The 20056-nt window shown below is 39.7% G+C and overlaps 1 protein-coding gene across 1 annotated transcript in view; it reads left to right on the top strand.

Moving 5' to 3' along the window:
• The window catches only part of pde11a (phosphodiesterase 11a), a 39637-nt gene extending 20579 nt beyond the window's left edge, over positions 1-19058 (top strand). Inside the window, exons 10-20 of the mRNA XM_051404749.1 lie at positions 615-665; positions 3812-3958; positions 4049-4156; positions 5758-5867; positions 7251-7341; positions 10213-10313; positions 10529-10606; positions 10737-10800; positions 11091-11165; positions 12138-12221; positions 16871-19058. Coding sequence (XP_051260709.1) covers positions 615-665; positions 3812-3958; positions 4049-4156; positions 5758-5867; positions 7251-7341; positions 10213-10313; positions 10529-10606; positions 10737-10800; positions 11091-11165; positions 12138-12221; positions 16871-17104 — 1143 coding nt within the window. The 3' untranslated portion in view covers positions 17105-19058. The remainder of the gene's footprint in view (positions 1-614; positions 666-3811; positions 3959-4048; positions 4157-5757; positions 5868-7250; positions 7342-10212; positions 10314-10528; positions 10607-10736; positions 10801-11090; positions 11166-12137; positions 12222-16870) is intronic.
• Positions 19059-20056: the final 998 nt, after the last annotated feature.

Raw genomic sequence — 20056 nt, 5'->3', positions numbered from 1 at the left:
CTTGGCTCCGTTTTCAGTCTCATATTTCCACGGGAATGTACGCATGGAAAAAGTGCTGATCTCTCTTTGTAGATAACATTCTCACAAAGGTTTTATTGAAAATTAATGAGAGGCAGTGAAAAGCAATCCCTCATCTGCCCTGCAGTATGTAGCCATTCAGCATTACTCAGCCTTTACAGTATGTCCTTAGATTACAATGGGGAGCGTTCAGGTGCATTATAGTAGTTAGCACCACTCTGTTTCAAGGTAGGAGAAGCAGAGAACAGAGAGATAGAGCATTTAAAGGAGAGGCACAGAATGAACTAATATGTAGATGCATTGCTTCTGGCAGCACTGAATAAACATGAGCGTTTATGATCAAATAAGCAACTGCAGGTCTGAGCGAGGTATTTCTCTCAGGAAATGAAGGCGATGGAATCAGGGCTGACATCGCTGCTCTTGTAGACTGTTCTAGAGGCAAGTGTAAACTTCCTTGTCTAGAAGATCCACTGTAATACCAGGGTGCTATTTGTTTTTTTCAAGACATAGCCACAGTGGTGCTTCTCTTAGAGCCCTACTGGTTATTTTAATGATTTGAAAAATACGTTGAGTGACACTGTGTCATTATTTTGCAGGTTCTGTCTTACCATGCCACTTGCTCCAAGACCGAAGTTGACAAATTCAAGGTAACAGATATTCACCGTCATTACTACATTTGTCTCAGCAAACTAATTTCTTTCTCACGATGCTTACAGTCATAGGGAGAATTTAGTTTTTCTAAACTCTGAGCTCAACGCAGATATTAAAGTCACAACTCACTTGAGACATTGCTTGTTTGTAAAGCTTAAATCCTTTAACAGTAGTACCATTGCTATTAAAGGATAAGGCTGGTGATGTTCTAAATGAAGTTGGCATAAATCATACACACAGCTTCAAATGCTATTTTGTGGGGTCTTTCTTTTCTTTTCTGTTGTTCGTAGGGTCTCTGTTGTCCCCCCAGTTTTATGTTTCTTATCTATGGAATAAAAAATAAAGCTCCAGGAAATTGTTTTGATTTACAAAAAGAAACAGGTATTGTACTATCCCAGCACAAATACGGCTGTGGCACCTCTATAGGGAGGAGAAAACAGAAGAACTTTCATAACACTGCCCTATGAAATCACTATACAGTACTTGTGCCAACGGATCAAACTTAGAAGCTACTTCATTTTCAAGGAAACACAATGTGTCCATATGGCTAAATACATTAGACGAATAAAAATACAAAGCAGCAAATCAGAACTCATCATCAATCACCTAAATTCCTCCCTAACTCAAAGATAATGAGCTCCGGTGACACGTGTGGGATGTTTTTGTTCCACAATCAGCAATCCTAAACCCGACAATTACACAAAATATACATTTCTATAAGTCTATCAGACAACATTAAACCGACAGATTGCTTTATTGTTAAATAGCATAAGATTATTCTTAAATTTTAGCTACTCTCAGCTCAACTCTATTTTCCCGCCACCCCCTGACCTCTCAGCAAACTCACCACTCCAAATGTCACATCTACAGCCGCATATTATTTTATTTATAGGGGTTTTATTTCCTGTGTATATACAGTATCCTTCTTTTGGGGGTTTTGGACCCCTAGTAGTGCTATAGAGCATGTGTATACTGTACACAAGCACATCAAACCATTGGTTTCACAGTTTTTGCTAGTTGAAAGTTGGTAGCAGTAACGTGCCAATAAATGTAACAATGCCCCAACAAAGGCAGGGAAGAAGAAGGCTGCTAGAAAGCTGACAAGAAACAAAATATTAAATATTTTAGATTCTGTAAGGAAAGAAAAATGTATTCAACACATTTGTTAGACCTCAATGATACACACAACGCATTCTGGTAAAAAAAAAAAAATGTAAACATCACTTTTTTGTTTTGTTAGGTTTAAAAGAAAACTTTAACCACCTTTAATCTGAAACTGAAAATAGTCCCCAACAAATGTATGTTTGCTTCTGCATGGGTAAAATTTGTTTAAGGTTAGGTTTCACAGCTGTTCTAGGAAAAATACCTACACTTTTTATAAAGATTAAGCTGATATTTGTGACCAGTTTTTAAAGACTTTTGTACATTTTAAGTAAAAATTTCTAGGCTTGGTGTCACAGACAAAGTAGGGAAGTTGGAAAGTAGTGGGATTTGTTGACGGTAAGAAACGGCAGCCTTTCCCTTTAAATGAGAATCATTTCTGAAGGATGAGTAATATCTTGCCCCCAAGTTACCTGTAATACTCCAACAAGCCCTTATACCTCAATGACTAAATAGGTCATTTGTCATTGCCTATATATATTTTCTCATCTGAAGTTTACTGGACAGTCTGCCCTTTATATGTTTCCGGTGTATACACATTCTCGTGGTGGATTACGATTTGTGATTATCAGATTTGCTCTGATGGTGCAGGTAATTGCCATAATATAATTTCATTATTTTCCTACTTTTGTAGATGTGTTCCTTAATGTTCATTGGGATTCTGCTAAACCAACAAAAGTATAATGCATAACTTAGCTCTCTCTAATTCCTAAAATATATATAATATGTATAATATAAGGTAAAATCTTTGGAATTTTGCTCCTAATGCATTTGTTTTGCTCAGGGTTGCTTTAATTAAGATATAATTTTTTAATCAAACAATGACTATAATAACTTTAATAGGGAAGAACACAAATCTATGGAGGGAGAGGAATTACTGCCATTCTGTCTTCTAGACTTCATATTCGAATCCCTCTAAAGAACTGCGGTAGCACACAAGCATAAATATAGGGCGAGAATTCCCCAATGAAAAAAAACTAATTGTGGTATTTGAAATGGATTACTTCAATCAATAGGCAATCATTTTCAATGCATTATTTATAAAGATGAAAAAATGAAAATATCTACATTTTTAATTGGCATTGACATTTCTGAAATATAGATATGACCTATTTTCCGGGACTTTCATGTATAGGATTTTCCCCTGTGGCCGCAAAGTAGGAACCCCGTTTTCCAGTGCGCTTGTGTGATCTTTCAGCCCTCCAACCCCCGCATCCAGCACCGCGCTCTGCTTCCTGCCTCCCCCCCCCACTTTCTTTCGTAACTGCTCTACATAAGGAGCCTTATGGAGCACACTTGACTGGGATTCCACTGGAGAGTAAATGGCAGCAGCAAACAAACCAGGCTGACATTGTGTAGGCTGGGGCTGTGAATTAAGAGAGAGGAGAGTACCTGCTGACCTGACAGGGAAACATGTGAGCAAACATGCTGCTCTGCTGACTGTTAGAGATGAAGAGAGAGGAGGAAAAAAAGAGAAACATGGCTGTGCTGTCACTATAACACGGATTTCTAAGAGAACTTTGACTTACTGGAATGAGATGCAAGTTAGAAACCATGAAATGGTCGTATTATAAATGCTGACTAGAGGCAGATGAGACATATCTGCTCCTTGTGCTCATTAGCACACATTGAAGATAGGAGACATGGCTGCTCCGGTATAAATATGGTTAATTGGAATCACGTACGTTTTTGTTTTTGTTTGAATAATAATGAAAAAAAGATGTTGATGATTGCTACTGCACAGCAACGTTTGTCAATGAGCTCTGAAGGTAAACAACAGTGAAATCCTTCGGTAAAGCTCCCTCATTAATCTTAACCCTCTCTGAATGTGTCCTCAGAGTCTTAATTAGCATGTCTCCATATTTCCATGTATCATCTAAAAATGGCACAGCATCCTCTGACCTCTCCATCCTCTTCTGTTCTCTGAACTCATATTCTCTTTCCTCCTTCATGTTTTTTTTTTTCCACCTCGATGAAACAGGCTGCTAACATTCCCCTGGTCTGCGAGCTGGGCATCGATAAGCTCTCCTTTGACGATTTCTCTCTGGATGTGGACGCCATGATAACGGCCGCTCTGAGGATGTTTATGGAGTTGGGAATGGTGCAGAAATTTAAGATTGACTATGAGGTGAGACTTTCTTTATGTATTTCTTTACTGAATGTGTCCTCATGACAACTGATGACCCATATGCTCATCTATCTCTGTCTTCCCCTCCAGACACTGTGCAGATGGCTGCTGACAGTCAGAAAAAACTACAGAATGGTTCTCTATCACAACTGGAGACATGCCTTCAATGTCTGCCAGTGCATGTTTGCCATGCTAACGGTAAAAATCCTGCTCTTATAACTGTAGATCATGAGATCAATTTAATTATTTGTAGAGTATTAGAGTTAGTATATTAGTTATATCTTGTGTGTTTAATCTGTACAAAAACCAACATGTAAAACAGTTGTGGTTTTTGTTGCCAGAGATTAGACTGCTGATGTATGAAAAGGTTTGCACATAATGTTTGTGTGCGACTGTACAACAGTGATATTTTGTATACTTATTGTGTCCTATCTTTTGTAAATTTATATTGAAAAAACTGGTTTATGGCAGCTGATTTTTTCAAATTGTTGGCTGAAATAAAATGCTGCAAGTACTCAAGCGATCAGCACTGCAAGCTCCATCTTCAAAGTTCTTGTAATTTTGAAAAGTATTACCACCTGAGCAGGGACTATTTGGGTGGTAAAAAAATGTCCCTCAAACTTTAGACCCTCGTCCCTGCTGTGGATATGTACTGATGTCCCCCAAAAGTTCCTAGAAAGTTCCTGTGGTGGAAATGTAGCTATAGATGGAAAGATTTAAGACAATTCAAAAATATCAAATACAAATTTGTGTGGCAAAACTTTTTTGCAGAACAGGAACTTTACATTATATTATTATTATAATACATTTAATACATTTTGCTGACAATAAGTAGGATTTCGATTTAAGGACTTTTACTAATAATAGAGCACTTTGATGTTATTGTACTGGCACTTTATCTAAAGGATCTTAATACTTCTTCTACCCCTGGAAGTCGGGGTGGTGGAGGGAACTGCAGCAGCGTTGCAGCCTTGCCATTAAAGTAAAAGTAAGAAGTGTCAGGTAATAATGACAGCATTGTACACCTGTACGAATATTATTGGATATTACTAGTCAGCTGGTTGCCAAGTACCTGATGAATGAACTATTGATTGTGAAGCATGAATGAAGCAGCTGATATCCTGAGTGCAATCTTGCTATTACTAAAGGTAGATAGTACACACGATGCATTCTGTTTGACCTGTGTTGAGATTCAAATTACAACATGTTGTTTTATTCACTATACAAACAGCCAAACCAGGGATGTTTGTTTGAACAGAGACCCCGAGAGAATTACTTGATGCGGTTCCAGCAGGCCTTTACTTTATCGGGTCCTAGGGGCAACACACACACACACACACACACACACACACACACACACACACACACACACACACACACACACACACACACTCTTATACAAACACCACAGTGTAGTTCATTTAATCAAACACAGCATTAATGCGTGGTGTCCCATCTGAATTGATCATTGGCAGAGGGAAATGAAATAGTAGTGTGTAAGCTGTTCTGGGCACCTCCACCCTGCTGCCATGCGTTTTAATGAGTGGGCTGAGGGCCGTGCTATCTTTGCAGCTATCCCCACAATGACCTATAGTGACTCACTCAGCACATGGCCTCCAGAACCCATTCATCCAAGCCATAAAGCTCCCTGTGTGACTCCGTTACTGCAGTCCCACTGGCTATCTGGGGACACACTGTTTTTTAGGATGCTGCTGCTGTTCAAGTGTTTTTTATTTTCATCTAATCGACTGTGTTTGTGTTTGTTTTCTTATTGACCTCCTCTCTTCTGTGCCAATCAGACGGCAGGCTTCCAGGAGACTCTGACAGAGGTGGAGATCTTAGCGCTTATTGTAGGTTGTGTGTGCCATGACTTGGACCACAGGGGCACCAACAACGCTTTCCAAGCAAAGTAAGTGTTTATCTCTCTGTCTCTGCCATACACACACATAAACACGCTCCCTCCTACACACTGTTTATAGTGTGTTTTCCCACCTGCAGCAGTCTGCAGTAGTCCAGCCCAGATCAGCAAGAGTCAAGTGGCAAGTTGTATAAGGCTTATATAAGGGTCTGCTTAACGAAGAGACTGTAAACACTGCTGACTCTGAGAACATTTATATCAGTGGCTACATTAAATTGCTTAAACTTGTTGTTCTGTGCCGTCACAAAGGCTATTCTAGTAAATGAAATCTGAAACCAAGATGGAAACCAGGTGAAAGAAAGACTTACAATTTGAGCTGAGTTAAACATCTTAACTACAAAAAAAAAGGTACAAAAAATTAAGCGAATCATTATTTTCAGCTAAATTGTATGAATTACTTGCTAAATAAGTTTGGGGTAACAAACGTCAAAAGAGGTGATGAAGTTCTTGAAGCAGATTTTCCAAAGACACCTGAACACATCCAATTTAGAGAGCTTTTAGTTAATTATTATATGTGTTTTGTCCTTTGTCAGAGGGTGCACTATAGCCGTAGGATGTTAAAATCACCACCTTTACCACAAACAGGGTCTAGCTCATTTGATTTTAAATAAGAATTTCAATGACTATGAGGTTAAAGCTACAGAATATAATTCTGTCATATTTGTTGAAACTGTCCCTGTATCCTGACAGTAGTACATGATACAGATAATGTGTGAGAAACATCTGGCTCGTCCTAGTGCTCCTAATAGTATTTGCAAGAATCAGAGCCAAGAAAGCTCATTGATTTTTGAGTATCATACCCAGATCGTCAAATACAAAAAGATTTTTGTACTTCAATTTAAGGCAGAAAAAAAAAGAATTTAACAAGTTAACATGAGCTTAAATCGAGTCATCATATGTATTAACCAGGGTCAAATCCTTTGTAATCAGTGAACCCACAGACATGAGCAGGCAGTCTTGGTGTGTTTCAGTGTGTTTGCCTATGAAGAGGGCAACAAGTCCTACAGCACAACCTCAGAGCAGTCTCTACAGCTAAAAGTCACCTCATAGTCATTGTTTCATTTAAAATCCAATGTACACTCTGTACATTGGATTTTAAACACAACACATTACTGTCCTAATACTAGCACAGACAAATGAGCACACTGAAATTAGCACTTACCTTCATTTGAACTTTTACGACCTAAAACCCCCAAAACTCAAGTTAAAAACATAAAAATAAAAATGATGGAATTATAACAGCAGACTTTGTCTCACTATGTGAGCTGATTATGTTATCCTTCTTCTTGATCCCTGTGTGTGTGTGTGTGTGTGTGTGTGTGTGTGTGTGTGTGTGTGTGTGTGTGTGTGTGTGTGTGTGTGTGTGTGTGTCAGGACGGGCTCAGCCCTCGCTCTGCTTTATGGGACCTCTGCTACACTGGAGCACCACCACTTCAACCATGCTGTTATGATCCTGCAGAGCGAGGTGCACTATCTTCCAATATCTACTGCAATGCAGTTACCATGAAGGTTCTGCTAATGCCTACCACTGCATGTTTTGTTTGTGCAACACATTCAAATGCATATCAGGCCATATCAAACACCATCTACAACTAAGTTCTTAACTCTTTAACATGTTTCCTCCCTTTGAGACATCATATTCTAAAAGTTTAAGTTGTTAAATCTGCCGGGTCTGATACTTAGAATAGACAGGCTTCTTAGCCTAGCTAAAACCAATGTAGTGTAATACCTCAACGACACTATACAGAGAGGTGTTTTTGTTATTTAGATTACCATCATTGATAAAAATGGGGTTGACAAAATGAGGCCTGATAGTAGCAACAACAAACTGTAGCCTCCAAAGTGAAGCAACACCTCTCAGTCAACAAAAACTAAACATTATAACTTTCACGAAGGTAGGATTTATTGCAGGACTGTTGTACTAGACTGTGAGCTTAAAGCTACGTGTACCTAATGATATAGTTAATTATATGCTCCTATTTGCGTAACTTTTCATAGCACCAGCAATCTGTGAACGAGCTACAGGTGAGACGATGGCTTTGTTCCATCAAGTGTCCCAGTAAGCCAGAGAGCCAGCATGCACAATACCGGGACCTTGGAGCCAACTCACCTAAAGGGAATGTAGTCATTTTAATGTCATTAGTAACACCTGTGCTTGTCCTATTCTAGTTGGTCTCCAGCAATATTTTCTGAAGTAAATTCATCTTTCAAAACCACTGATGAAAAGGCGTGTTCAGAAAACGATTTAAATTCTAAACCCTCAACAAAGGTGGTCTTGACTGCAGCACTTTAAAGTATATCTAACCTGCACTGTGTATCTAACATACACTTGACTGGGTAACATCGGTATAGTTAGTCGCCTGTGAAGTCATGCGGGCGACTGGTAAAGTTACACAACCTACTACATACCTCTCGCTTTAATTTCTAGCCATCTAAATGAATAAAAAATGCCAAAACCCACTTCACCTTTAAATTAAGGTCGTTTGTGGCCACTGCGCCTGAACGCAAACATGTGGTGCCTCAGTGTCGGCTGTATGTGAGCAAGTAAACAAATCACGCTGCCCTCAGATCGATGTAATTACAGAGGCGATAGATTTGGTGGTAATTGGTTGAGAGAGACGTTTTACCAGGTGACTGGGTTTGCATGAAGTTGTAATTAAAGACGTTTTGAGGGAGCAGCTGTGACGAGGCTTAGTAGGGTATGTTCCAGTGGCTTCATTATCATGGTGCTGACAACACAGTAAGGTGACAAATGTTTGCTCGGAATATCATAATGGTTTCTGTTGATACTGGGTCTGAACTACCGCTGTCCTATTAGCATATAAATGAATAGTGTGGTTAATTCAAGTAGAAGAGAAAGCTCACGATTCAGTCCGCCAGCGTGCACGAACCATTCATTTAAAATGTAAACTTTTAAACGTCACCCACTCCCTTTGTGTCTCTTAATTTCCCCTTGTCATTCTCACTTCCTATTTTACTCGCCTCCCTCCTTCATCCGCTCCAGTTGTGACAGAATGAGAGAAGACCTTTGTGTTCCTTCTCGCACGTAGTTCAATATTTCATGGGAACACATGAGCTCATGAAGGGGACCAAAAGCGCACTGTGACGATCTTTAGACTTTAAAGTCTTTAAAAAGGAGGTCATCCAGTTTTAAAGATCTCGGCTAATTTCTGCATGTCCTTATAATCCTCCCATTCTGGTGCTTTTCTGTTATCACCTCTACATCTTCTATTTTCTCCTCAGACAGACCTCTGCATCCGTTCAAACCATCCTCTAGAGGAGGGTGCCTAAGTGGTGAATGAATGTATAATACATGATGGGGAGAGGCTTGTTTTAATGATGGAGCCTCAAGTGAGCCCCTGCACAGATCCCTTCAGTTTTATTATTGCATGTTTTTGTACCGTTATGTTTAGTTGTGGGATTGGTAACAGAAAGCAGCGTACCTGCCACAAACTTTTTCCATTGTGGAGATCTTCAGGGGTGCACATACATAGAATTTGGACATTCAGATAAAATGGCAGACTGTAAATATCGTGCACCATGTCATGTATAATTCATTGCAAGTGAATTCAGACACAGCCCTGATTGGTTGTGCTTGTGACTTCTCCCAAGTGATAGTGGAGCACTTTCTGGGGCGCACTGTAGATCACCTGCTAGAGCACGAGCCCCATGTAGGCTGAGTCCTCACCGCAGCGGCCTGGGTTTCATTCCAACCTTTGGCCCTTTGCTGCATGTCGCCTCCCTGTCTTCATCTATCCTGTCAAATAAAGGTATAAAAAGCCCAAGAAATATCTAAACTTTCGGAATAATTATCTGTCAGTCCCAAATTTCTGTGGGAAGCTAATAATGAGCGGAGTCAGAGTGCAACTGCATTATTTGAGGCTCAAACTGATATTTTGGAGTAAAGACCAAATCAAATAATAACCAAAATCACCAATTAATCATAAAATGGAAATGTGCATACTTTTAGCAAAGATCCCTGAAATCTATGAGGAGGCATATGTAATATGTAACAGAGCCAAAATACTTAAAGTGAAATAGTAAAATTCTTAAGAGATTCCAACATTGGTCAGCTCTATTTTATGTGTTTGTAAACATATTTATCAAATCTAATTATCTGTGATTAACCAATATCAGCTAGGATATTGTCTGCAGACTAATATAATGGTCAAACACTTGAATGAATGTAAAATAAACCTACGCAACAAGTAATCTGGGCCTTCTGTTAAGTAAATGCTAAACATGGGGACTATAGTCCTTTATTTTAGACTCTTTGTGTGACAAACTGTATGTTTAATGATTCTTTATCATGTTATCTCTGTGTGTGTCTCCACAGGGTCACAATATCTTCTCCAACCTCTCGTCCACAGAGTACAGTGACCTCATGCAGCTGCTGAAACAGTCGATTCTGGCCACAGACCTCACACTTTACTTTGAGTATGTTCTGCTAAACACCACACTGCTTATTAAACTGTTAATTCTCCTGATAGTGAGATGTCCACAGGGCTTTGCTGACTCCGTTGTACTGACTAATTTACCATGAAGCACACACTGTTAACTGTAGATGTGTGGGTTTCTTTTAGGTAATACCGCCCCCTTGTGGATTGTGTATCAGTTACAGTTGCATATACAGATGTCTTGTTTCCCTTTAGGAACAGAAACATGTTCTTTGAGCTGGTCAGCAACGGAGAGTACAACTGGAATGTGAAGGCTCATAGAGACATGTGCAGGTAATCCCCTTCACACGGAAACATGGTGTCTTTGTCTCCTTCAAACTGGATCGATGACAGATTTTTTTTAAAGTCAAAGTGCACAAATGTCATAAATGCTACATGCAATAAATGATCTGATTCCCCTCAGATCCATGATGATGACAGCGTGTGATCTTGGTGCTGTTACTAAACCGTGGGAAATATCACGCAAGGTGAGAAACATTCTCTTTATATATGAAATAATCTATTTCTAGTTTCCTAGTTTCATATGGAGCTCTAACAGCTGGTTGATTAATCAATAGCTGGTCAACAGAAAGATAATAAGCCTCTATTTTGATAAGCTATTAATTTTAAGTCCTTTTAAAAGCAAAAAATGCGAAGGTTCCTGCTGAGTATTTTCCAAACTTTTCTTACATTTAATAGACCAAACGATTAATTAATTGATTGATAATAAAAGTGCTCACGAGCTGCAGCCCCACATTCATCTTTTCTCTCATTCCAGGTGGCAGAATTGGTGACCAGCGAGTTCTTCGAGCAGGGCGACAGAGAGAGATCGGAGCTGAAGCTCACACCCTCCGTGAGTACATCCTCCCATCTCTGGTTTTGTGCTTTTTTTGCAGTTTGTTTCACCTCTGTGACCTCCGTGAGCGGGTGATGCTGAAGATATATTTTCTCTGCAGTTCCAAAACACACTGACTGTGTAGGAAACATGAGAGCTCGTGTCTCGTAGTGTGAGAAAAGTGAATCGTCAGCTTGACCGCTCCACTGCCTCGCTGCTGTGCCCAGAGCAAACTGTGGACCGCGTAACAATCATTCTAAAAAAAAAACCTCCTCCTTCACAGGATTCAAAGCAAACACTGACCTTTCTATTCATTCAGCTGTAAACGCACAAGAGGCATTTGGGTGTATTGGAATATCTTTATTTTACCTCATATAGATAAAAGATGTAAAAATAGCATAATAATCATAACAGGGAAAGACCTTTGTCTTAATAAAGATGTTGTCTTAATTCACAACGTGTTCAGACCGTCCTCAAAGCCACAGCACCGCAACCGAGGAGTACCGTGTGTCTGATTGAAGAGCTTTGAAGGCTGAACTGTGTTGCAAGTTCTTAAAGGGGAAAAAACAGCAGCTTTCTGTGTGCAATTAATGGCTGTTGACTAATCGAGCCTGGCCACATTGCCTCCCCTCTGAAATAACTAATGCAGTAGCCTCAGGTCTGCCGCTTGTGTCAAACCTTTACCGCTCTGTGTGTGGGTGTTGGAAATTAAATATTAACTTCTAAGTCGTAGCCCAGTAACTATCTCTGAAGCACAGCCTCAGTGGAGCCTCTTAAGTTCAGGCTGCAGAAGAATGAGGTGGAAAAGAAAATGTACGTGAAATGAACTCAGTTGTCTTGAGAGCTGAGGGAGAAATTTCTTTTAACCAAAGCAGCACTTTAGGGACTGTAAGCCTGACTTGTAGCCTTATGGTAAGCAGAATCACAATTTGTTTCTGTGGCGTGAGCACAAATGTAGGTGTAAATTAATTCTAACTTTTGTGTTTTCAGGCCATCTTTGATCGAAACAGGAAGGATGAGTTGCCAGGGCTTCAGCTGGAGTGGATTGATGGAATTTGTGCGCCGCTGTATGAGGTAACGCTTGAAGCTTCACCGCTCTCCGGCCTTCATTGTCACACATCCGCCTTTTTCCATCAGTAGTCACTGTCCTTCCTCTGCTTTTGTCCCTCACTGACGCCAGCAATGAAACTGTCACCGACAACTATTCAACTTTCTTGGCAGCCACAGATTTCTCACTGAAAAAGAAATGCCTTTTTTATTATTGAAAGCTCTGAAACAACTTCAAGGTTGCATCCTGTTCTTTTGAGAATGAGTGTGCACTTTCTGACTGCGAGGAGGCTCAGAGGTAGTGGAGTGTGTGAGTAAAGAGCTGTGATGTTAGTCGGGTTAAATCCCATCACTAAGACAGTGTACTTTGAGCTTTGCTGCACAGTAATGAAATAAGCGAGGACTGACTCTTTGACTTCACATTTTGGCTGAAACACAGATGGAGAGGCTGATTTTGTTGTAGGAATCCCGGCTGAGCAAATGTTGGGGTTAGAGAGAGTGGTTATCTTTCAGGGAATTAATGGAAATCTATACTGTGTCCTCTCCAGTATAGTATGTGTGTGTGTGTGTGTGTGTGTGTGTGTGTGTGTGTGTGTGTGTGCGTGTGTGCGTGCGTGCGTGCGTGTGTGCGTGTGTTTCTGAATGACGTCAAGAGAGGCTCACCAGCCCCTCCCACTGCCGGCAGCAGAGGCTGTGTGGGAGAAAGACGCAGGCTGACTTAGTGAGGAGATCAGGTCTGTTAAGAGATGAGGCGTGTTGAAGGTAACTTCATGAAAGCGAACAAATCAGATGAGAGCTGTGAAAGGAGTCAAGGATGAAATAGTTAATTCCTTCATACAGCACTGGGTGATTTTCTCTGCTTTTGTACTGTTAAACCACGAAGCAAGACCCCCTTCCTCTTTTACTGTCATATTAAACACATTACTCTTAGTCATCATGAGGAGAAAACAAACAATAGATCATCTTCACATCTATTGAATTATCCCAGGATCAGTGTCAAAAGTTAGAGCAGACTAATCTTTGCCTGGCTCTGGTTTCACCATTGTTACTGTCTGTGTAGTGTAGATAAAAAGCATCAAAGCCAGTGAGGTGTGTGTGTGTGTGTGTGTGTGTGTGTGTGTGTGTGTGTGTGTGTGTGTGTGTTGTCTGCGTGGGGGGTTTGTCTCCACACACACTGCCTCATGTAAAAGCTGATGTTTGGAGAATGCAGATATGGAGCTCACGATCATGCTGCTGCCAATTAAATTTGCAAGGGGGAGAACAGAGAAAGTTCAGAGGCGGCAGGGTTTTTGTCCGTGGGCGGAAGAGATCTCGTTCTTGATCTCGCTGATCTCCTTCTCCTGGTGGTGGCTCGCTACTTTGTGGAATATTAATCCCCCATTATATAACCTTCCATCTTTATACCCCACCATATGACAGACTCGCTTCTTCTTCTTCTTCTTCTTCTGAGTCTAACTCAGTGGAATAATGATGCTGCACAAACCAATGACAATGTCCCACTGTTGATATGCAGCAGAGACGGAGGGAAATTGTTCTTTTAACCCACAGATGAGACAAATCCACAAAGATTTAGACGATCAATGCAATTGGTCTTTTCAGTTGGAGTTTTTGAAAGTTAGAGCTGTATGTGGGCCACATGCCCTCACAATGTGATGATGGTTTCAAAGATTCGACATAATGATCACACTCTGCAACAAACCATTATTTTCATTATAATTTAATCTGCAGATCATTTTCCACATTAATTGTTGTATAATATACAGAGAACTTTATTTAACCAGAAAATGGCCTTACTGAAATTAAAAATGTGTTTTACAGGAACGTTCTGGCCACATAAAACATAAAATATAGAGGTTAACAAATACAGACTTACAATGAATTAAATAAAATATCACTCTTGATATAAATAAATACCATAATTTTTGTGTGATTGTATTCTCTAAGATTAAAATAAATAGAAAAAGTGTCCAAACAAATAATAACCTCAATATACAAATGTCAGAGAATAATTTCCAAATTGCTAATTTGCTAATTTAAAACTTCCAAATTATCTATTTATATTTGCAAAGGACAAAAAAGTGCCCGATCTTCCTCTGGAGAAGCTGGAACCAGTGAATGTTTGACCTTTTTGCTTCAAGAATTACTTAAATGATTATTTGATCATTAAAATAGTTTATTTTATTTTCTGTTCAGTTAATCAACTAATAATTTCAGTTCTTCATTTCCTTACAGTACACAGGTATATAAAAACATAAACATACGAGCGTGAAGCAGTCTGACTCCACAAACAGACATCAACTTTGTCTCAAATCACAGAAATATGAATCCATATTGTGCTTTAATGTTTTATTCGGCCTCACAGGTGAATAGCTTCATAAAATAAAAAAGATAAAATAATCTGGATGTCTGAACTTGGCCACATTATAGAGCTTTGTTCTAGTCGACCACCCACACAACTGTTGTAACTGTTCACATGAATAAGTGAACGCACCCTCTGAATATAAAAGCGTCTCAAATCGGCCGTCTGCATTTAAAGTTTAGTTAATTGGCAGCTGTGATTAGTTGTGTTTTCCCCAAGTGTAACAACAGATTTGATTTCCCTTTCATACATACAATACACACTCCCCAGTGTAGGTGTACTTACCTCTTTATTTCATTCATTTTTACAATGGCTACCCATTCGACTCCTATATATGTGTGAATAAATGAGCGTTTTCATTGTTCCGTATGTGGGACCCATGCCCACATGTTATATTTCCATATGAAACGGGGTTAATGAAACAATAACTAATTACAGACTTCCCTGGAAGTCCAAGTAGACGCAGTAGACAATGTTAGGAGAACAGAGGGAACAAAATCCCCCCGTCTCTCAGGTAATTTATTAAAATGGTGGATAACAGCTGAGACTACGCTGCCACTTACAGTACAGTGTGGAAAAATGACAAAGGCAACTTATCTCAGTCATACATGTGCTTCTAATCTGTAAAGAACAGCCATTTCATTGCCTCAAACTATCAGGCGACTGTATGTAGCAGTGTGTTCGCTGTATTGTTTCATTTGTTTTGCACTTATAGCGCATTTGATGAATAATGTGCTGCATTTCGAGACCCAGCCTGTGCCTCTCATGTATTATCAGTACATGCTAATCAGAGAGTGCAAAGCATCTGCTTTTCACAGAAATAAAAACCCGTCAGTCTTTGAGAAAAGCAGAAGGTCGTTTAACAAAAGTTCATTGTTCTGAAGGTGTTTCCAGACTCCTCAAAGGCTCTTTTAACCTTCTGGATGAAAAAATATTCTCTTTACTGCACAATAACGGTGACTTTAACCCATTTATCAAGTTGTGACTATATTCCCATATCCAGGTAGCTAGACATGACAGGCAATATATTAATATGGTATTCAGATATAAAACATTGGAAAGAAACATCAACATACCAAAATAACTGATCATAAAATGTTTCATTTTGGTTGGCGTTGTACGGAGCAATGTCCTTTATGATTACCGTATTTGCTTAGAAAAGGAAAAAGAAGTGAAACTTGAGAAACTTATTTTCATACCTTCAGAGCGGCGTGTTGGCAATGTGAGCCCGGCTGTTTGGATGGATGGTCTGACAGTCAGTAAATCTGCCACTTTAATCCAGACCAAAATATCTCAACTATTAGATGGAATGCCATGAAATTTGTGCTGCTCAGAAGATTAATCAAACTGGCTTTAGTGATCCTCTGACTTTTCATCTAGGCCCAAATTTTAATTTGCCAAATGCTTTGGTTCATGACCGGCCTACAAAAATAATGACATTCCCATCGGCCTCAGCTGTACGTTGTTTTTCTAGTGCTAATTAGCATAAAACTAAGATGGTGAACACATAATGATAATAATGACTTCATATTTTATATAGGACCTTTATACTTTAAAAAATAAAGTTTACAAAGTGCTTTGACAGACAAAGAAAGAACAGGATGCTAAGAAGCCAGGCACTAAGGCCAAACAAAGGCAAGACAGAAATAGATGAAAGATGAAAAAATATGGTAGAGGGAAGACGATGACGACAGATAAGGACAGTGAAAGCGATAGCCATTTAAAAAAGACATAAAAATAAACTAGTTATATAAATACAAAAATAATAGCAGAATAGAACAAAATAATGAAATAAAATAAGTAGAATAAAGTAAATAAAGAGATGATTATCACATAAATGCAGTTCTATAAAAATGTGTTTAAAGAAGTGATTTGAAAGAAGTCACTGACTCTACAAACATTATTTCCTCAGGCAGGTAGTTTCGAAGCCGAGGGGCCCTGAAAGTACGGTCACCTTTAGATTGAAACAGACAGAAGGGCCCTACCTGCCCCACCTGTGGCCCTAAGGCAGCGAACTGGCTCACACATTTCTGCTATGTAGCTTGGGGAGAGACCCAGATGTGCTTAAAAGTGATCAGTAAATTCTTAAAATCTATTCTACAACAAACAGGGAGCCAACAGAGAGAGGTCAGGATTGGGGTGAAGTCCTGTAACGCTGTTTATAACTGTAACTGATTGTAATTTTAATACATGAGCGGCACAAACTGGGGCTCTTTCATGCTAATGATGTATTTTTCTTGGTTTTTATATTAACACACATTTATTCCCTCCTCACCCCTCTCCCCCTCCCCCACCCTCTCTCTCTCTCTCTCTCTAGACTCTGGTCAAGTTGAATCCCAAACTGCAGCCGATGCTTGACATGATCAAAGCTAACAGGGCCAAATGGGAGGAACTGAACAAGAAGAGACAACGTGGCCAGAGCGTCTCTGCGCCGGCGAGCCCCTGCAGTGGCGACAGCACAGAAACAAGTGGCTGCACTGTGGCCAAAACCGGCAGCACACCCTGCTGCAGTGGCGACGCTGATGGCACAACATCCAAACCTGTTAGTTAGCTTCAGAAGCCACATCCGAGCTGATTGGCTTATTTCCTCTTAAATGCAGCCTGCAACAGAGGCAGTGCAGTGCATGCAGAGGTTCTTGGGCTCTGCTCCTCTTCGCTTTTGCTACTAGAGATGAGCTTTAGACTTGAGTGCGGCGCTATCATAGAGGTTTTTCTGCTCCCTTCAGTCTTCCCGTGCTGAAGGCTGACAGAGCTGTGTTTGGCAAGCTTGTCGGAGCAGCTACAAATCAGCTGATGACACCATGTCAGAAGGGAAACTCAAACCACTGTGTCAACATGTCAACCAGTGAGCTAACACTAACTATTCTGGGCATTGCACAGATTTTTTTGGCACAACACGGCATGAAGAGTAGTGGAGAGGAATGTTAGTCTCTGCTGTGGTTCGGTTTGCTCTCGGTACCTCCTCGTTGCTCGCATTTTGTCCGGGGCAACAGAGATATTTTTGTAAATCTGTACATACGCTATTGGGTTATTTACAAGTGCTGTTTAAGAACCTGTAAGCTCTGGATTGTAATGTGGCTGTCGAGTTTCTGAAGGTAAAAAAAAAGGGGTTCAGGAACAGCAGGACCTGTGACAGCGCTTGCAATGCAAATTGAGTGCTCCGCTCCCTCCCTTCCTGTGCCTTGTTTTAAGATCCTAATGAAAAATGCATGGCCTCCTCACCAAGATTCTCAGATAGTACGGAAATCCACGTTTCCATATTTTTGCCATAATTTGTAAAAACCAATGACTGCAGTTATGTCTTGACCCCATGTTAGCCACAAAGCATTAACATTATAAACATACAGATATCTATTTTGCCCAGTTTTATAAAATGCAGGGTCTCACTCGTCACACACACAAACACACACAATGTGCCTTGATGAAGTTGTTCTAATATCACATTAATTTCCGCAGAAAAAGGCCTCTCATCTACTGATTAAACACCGACAACTGAAACATAAAGCAAAGCTACGTTTACCATAAGCTCCCCACTAAGCTACATTTAAAAGATTAGTTGACATTTTATGAAACACACTTAGATGAGAGAATACCACAAAGCTGTTTTGTTAAATAAAGCTACAGCCAGCTAACGGTTAGTTTAGCTTAGTAACTGTAATATTATCCCTAGTAATGAGTTACTTCCTGACACTGGAACTTGTTTGGTTCCTGCACTCGAGCTTTAAAGGAGAAGTCTGAGAATGGTTTCCTCCCATCTAACTTTCAACCAGGAATTGCTTTTCCTAAAATGTCAGACTTTTGCTTTAATCTACTTTCTGGCCTTTTCTCGAGGCTCACAAATGCTACTTAAACAGTTATAATCTCCAAATGAAGACTGAGACACTGGAACTTGTAGTACTGAAGTGTCCATGTAGTCACAAGCTATTATTTAGATATTATTATTATTATTATTATTATTATATTAAGTATTATTTATTTTTGGGGTGGGGGTATACCTTATGAATTGTGTTGTAGCTTCGTTAATTGGAGTTTAAAACGTGACTGTGCACATTGTGTGGCATGGATCTGTGTGCTCTACTGTATTTTAGTTGAAGAGCTGAATTGAAGTCGACCAGAAACATTTTGAAGTGCATGTTTTATGCAGTATTAAATTGAACCACTTGCTAAGGATGTAGCAAACGTGAGCCAACAAATACCTCGTATTTTGAACTTCATCAGTAAACACATTATCTCATCTGAAATGCATGATTTAAATTCTATTGCATCATGTTACGTGAATTATGAATATTGCTGTTCTATTTTTCTATTAGGTCTCCAAATGTGGCCAACTTCTACCTGTCTTTTTTGCAATGTAACGTGCTTCTTGTATTTCTTCTTTACTCTCCCAGTTTGGACTGTTTGGATTTATTTTCGGCGGGCTAAACTGAAAGAAACCTAAGGCATGAAAAGGCAAATGTGCAATGTTTCTGTTCAGAGTTTAAATAAAATATGCTGCTATACGTCTACTGCTTTGTTCTGACACAAAGTACATTTATACTCAAACACTGTATTCTACACAAGATACAAGATATTTTTACTTGAGTATTCCCATTCATAATTTAATAGTAAAACACTCAGGGGCCATTCTCCTGCATTACAAGTACATTTAGCTAATAATACATACTTTTATATACACTAACTTGTAATGGAGTATTTTAATATTCCAGTATTGCTACTTTTACACAAGTAAAGGACCTGGATACTTCCTCCATTTACTCCACAGTGCAAGTTATACAGTATTTCTCCCAGTGCAGTGCTGACCTCATGTGGACAAATGTGTCTTTACACGTTAAATATATCTCAATGAAATACTGCAGACACACACACATTTCATTGAGACATTATCTGAAGTACGTGGAAAGAAATTGCAGGATGCAGTCAGATTAGAAAGAAAACACATTAACAAGAAAACAGGAATTAGCTTCAACTAGGCCTACGTGAATCTGTAATCAATAATACATAACTAACAATTACAGTGATTGATCAGATAATGTTAAATCCTTTCAATTTTTGTGTCTTAATATATCGGACGCATTCATTCATGCAGTCCTTGGTATTAAACAGTGCGAGGAGCTTGATAGCTGCAGTGTATTTCATCGACCAAGGCTGAGCTCTATTGCTGTTGATGGGTGGCAGTGATGTCGGCAAGCAGTGTGTGGGCGGCTGTGTGGGTGAAGATGACTCCCAAATGAGCCTGTGTGTAGAGAAAAAATAAATAAAAAATCCTTCCTGTCAGGAAGCAAAAGACAGGCTCAGTTAAACTCCTCTGTGCTGGATTACCTTGAGCTCAGTGTGACGCAGGTAGAGGAAGAGCAAACAAAAAGAACCCTGCTCTCAGGCTCCTGTTGACCCTCCCAGCACTGTCTGACAACATAAATAAAGGCTACTGTTGAAGAGCTGAACTGGAAACGATGTGTGAGAGAGAGAGAGTGGGAAATGTCGGCTCTCTGAATGGTGTTGTGGT

Source organism: Dicentrarchus labrax, unplaced genomic scaffold (assembly GCF_905237075.1).
Source record: "Dicentrarchus labrax unplaced genomic scaffold, dlabrax2021, whole genome shotgun sequence".
Classification (NCBI taxonomy): Eukaryota; Metazoa; Chordata; class Actinopteri; family Moronidae; genus Dicentrarchus; species Dicentrarchus labrax.
The sequence above is the reverse complement of the archived record's forward strand: the minus strand, read 5'-3'. Positions and strand labels throughout refer to the sequence as shown.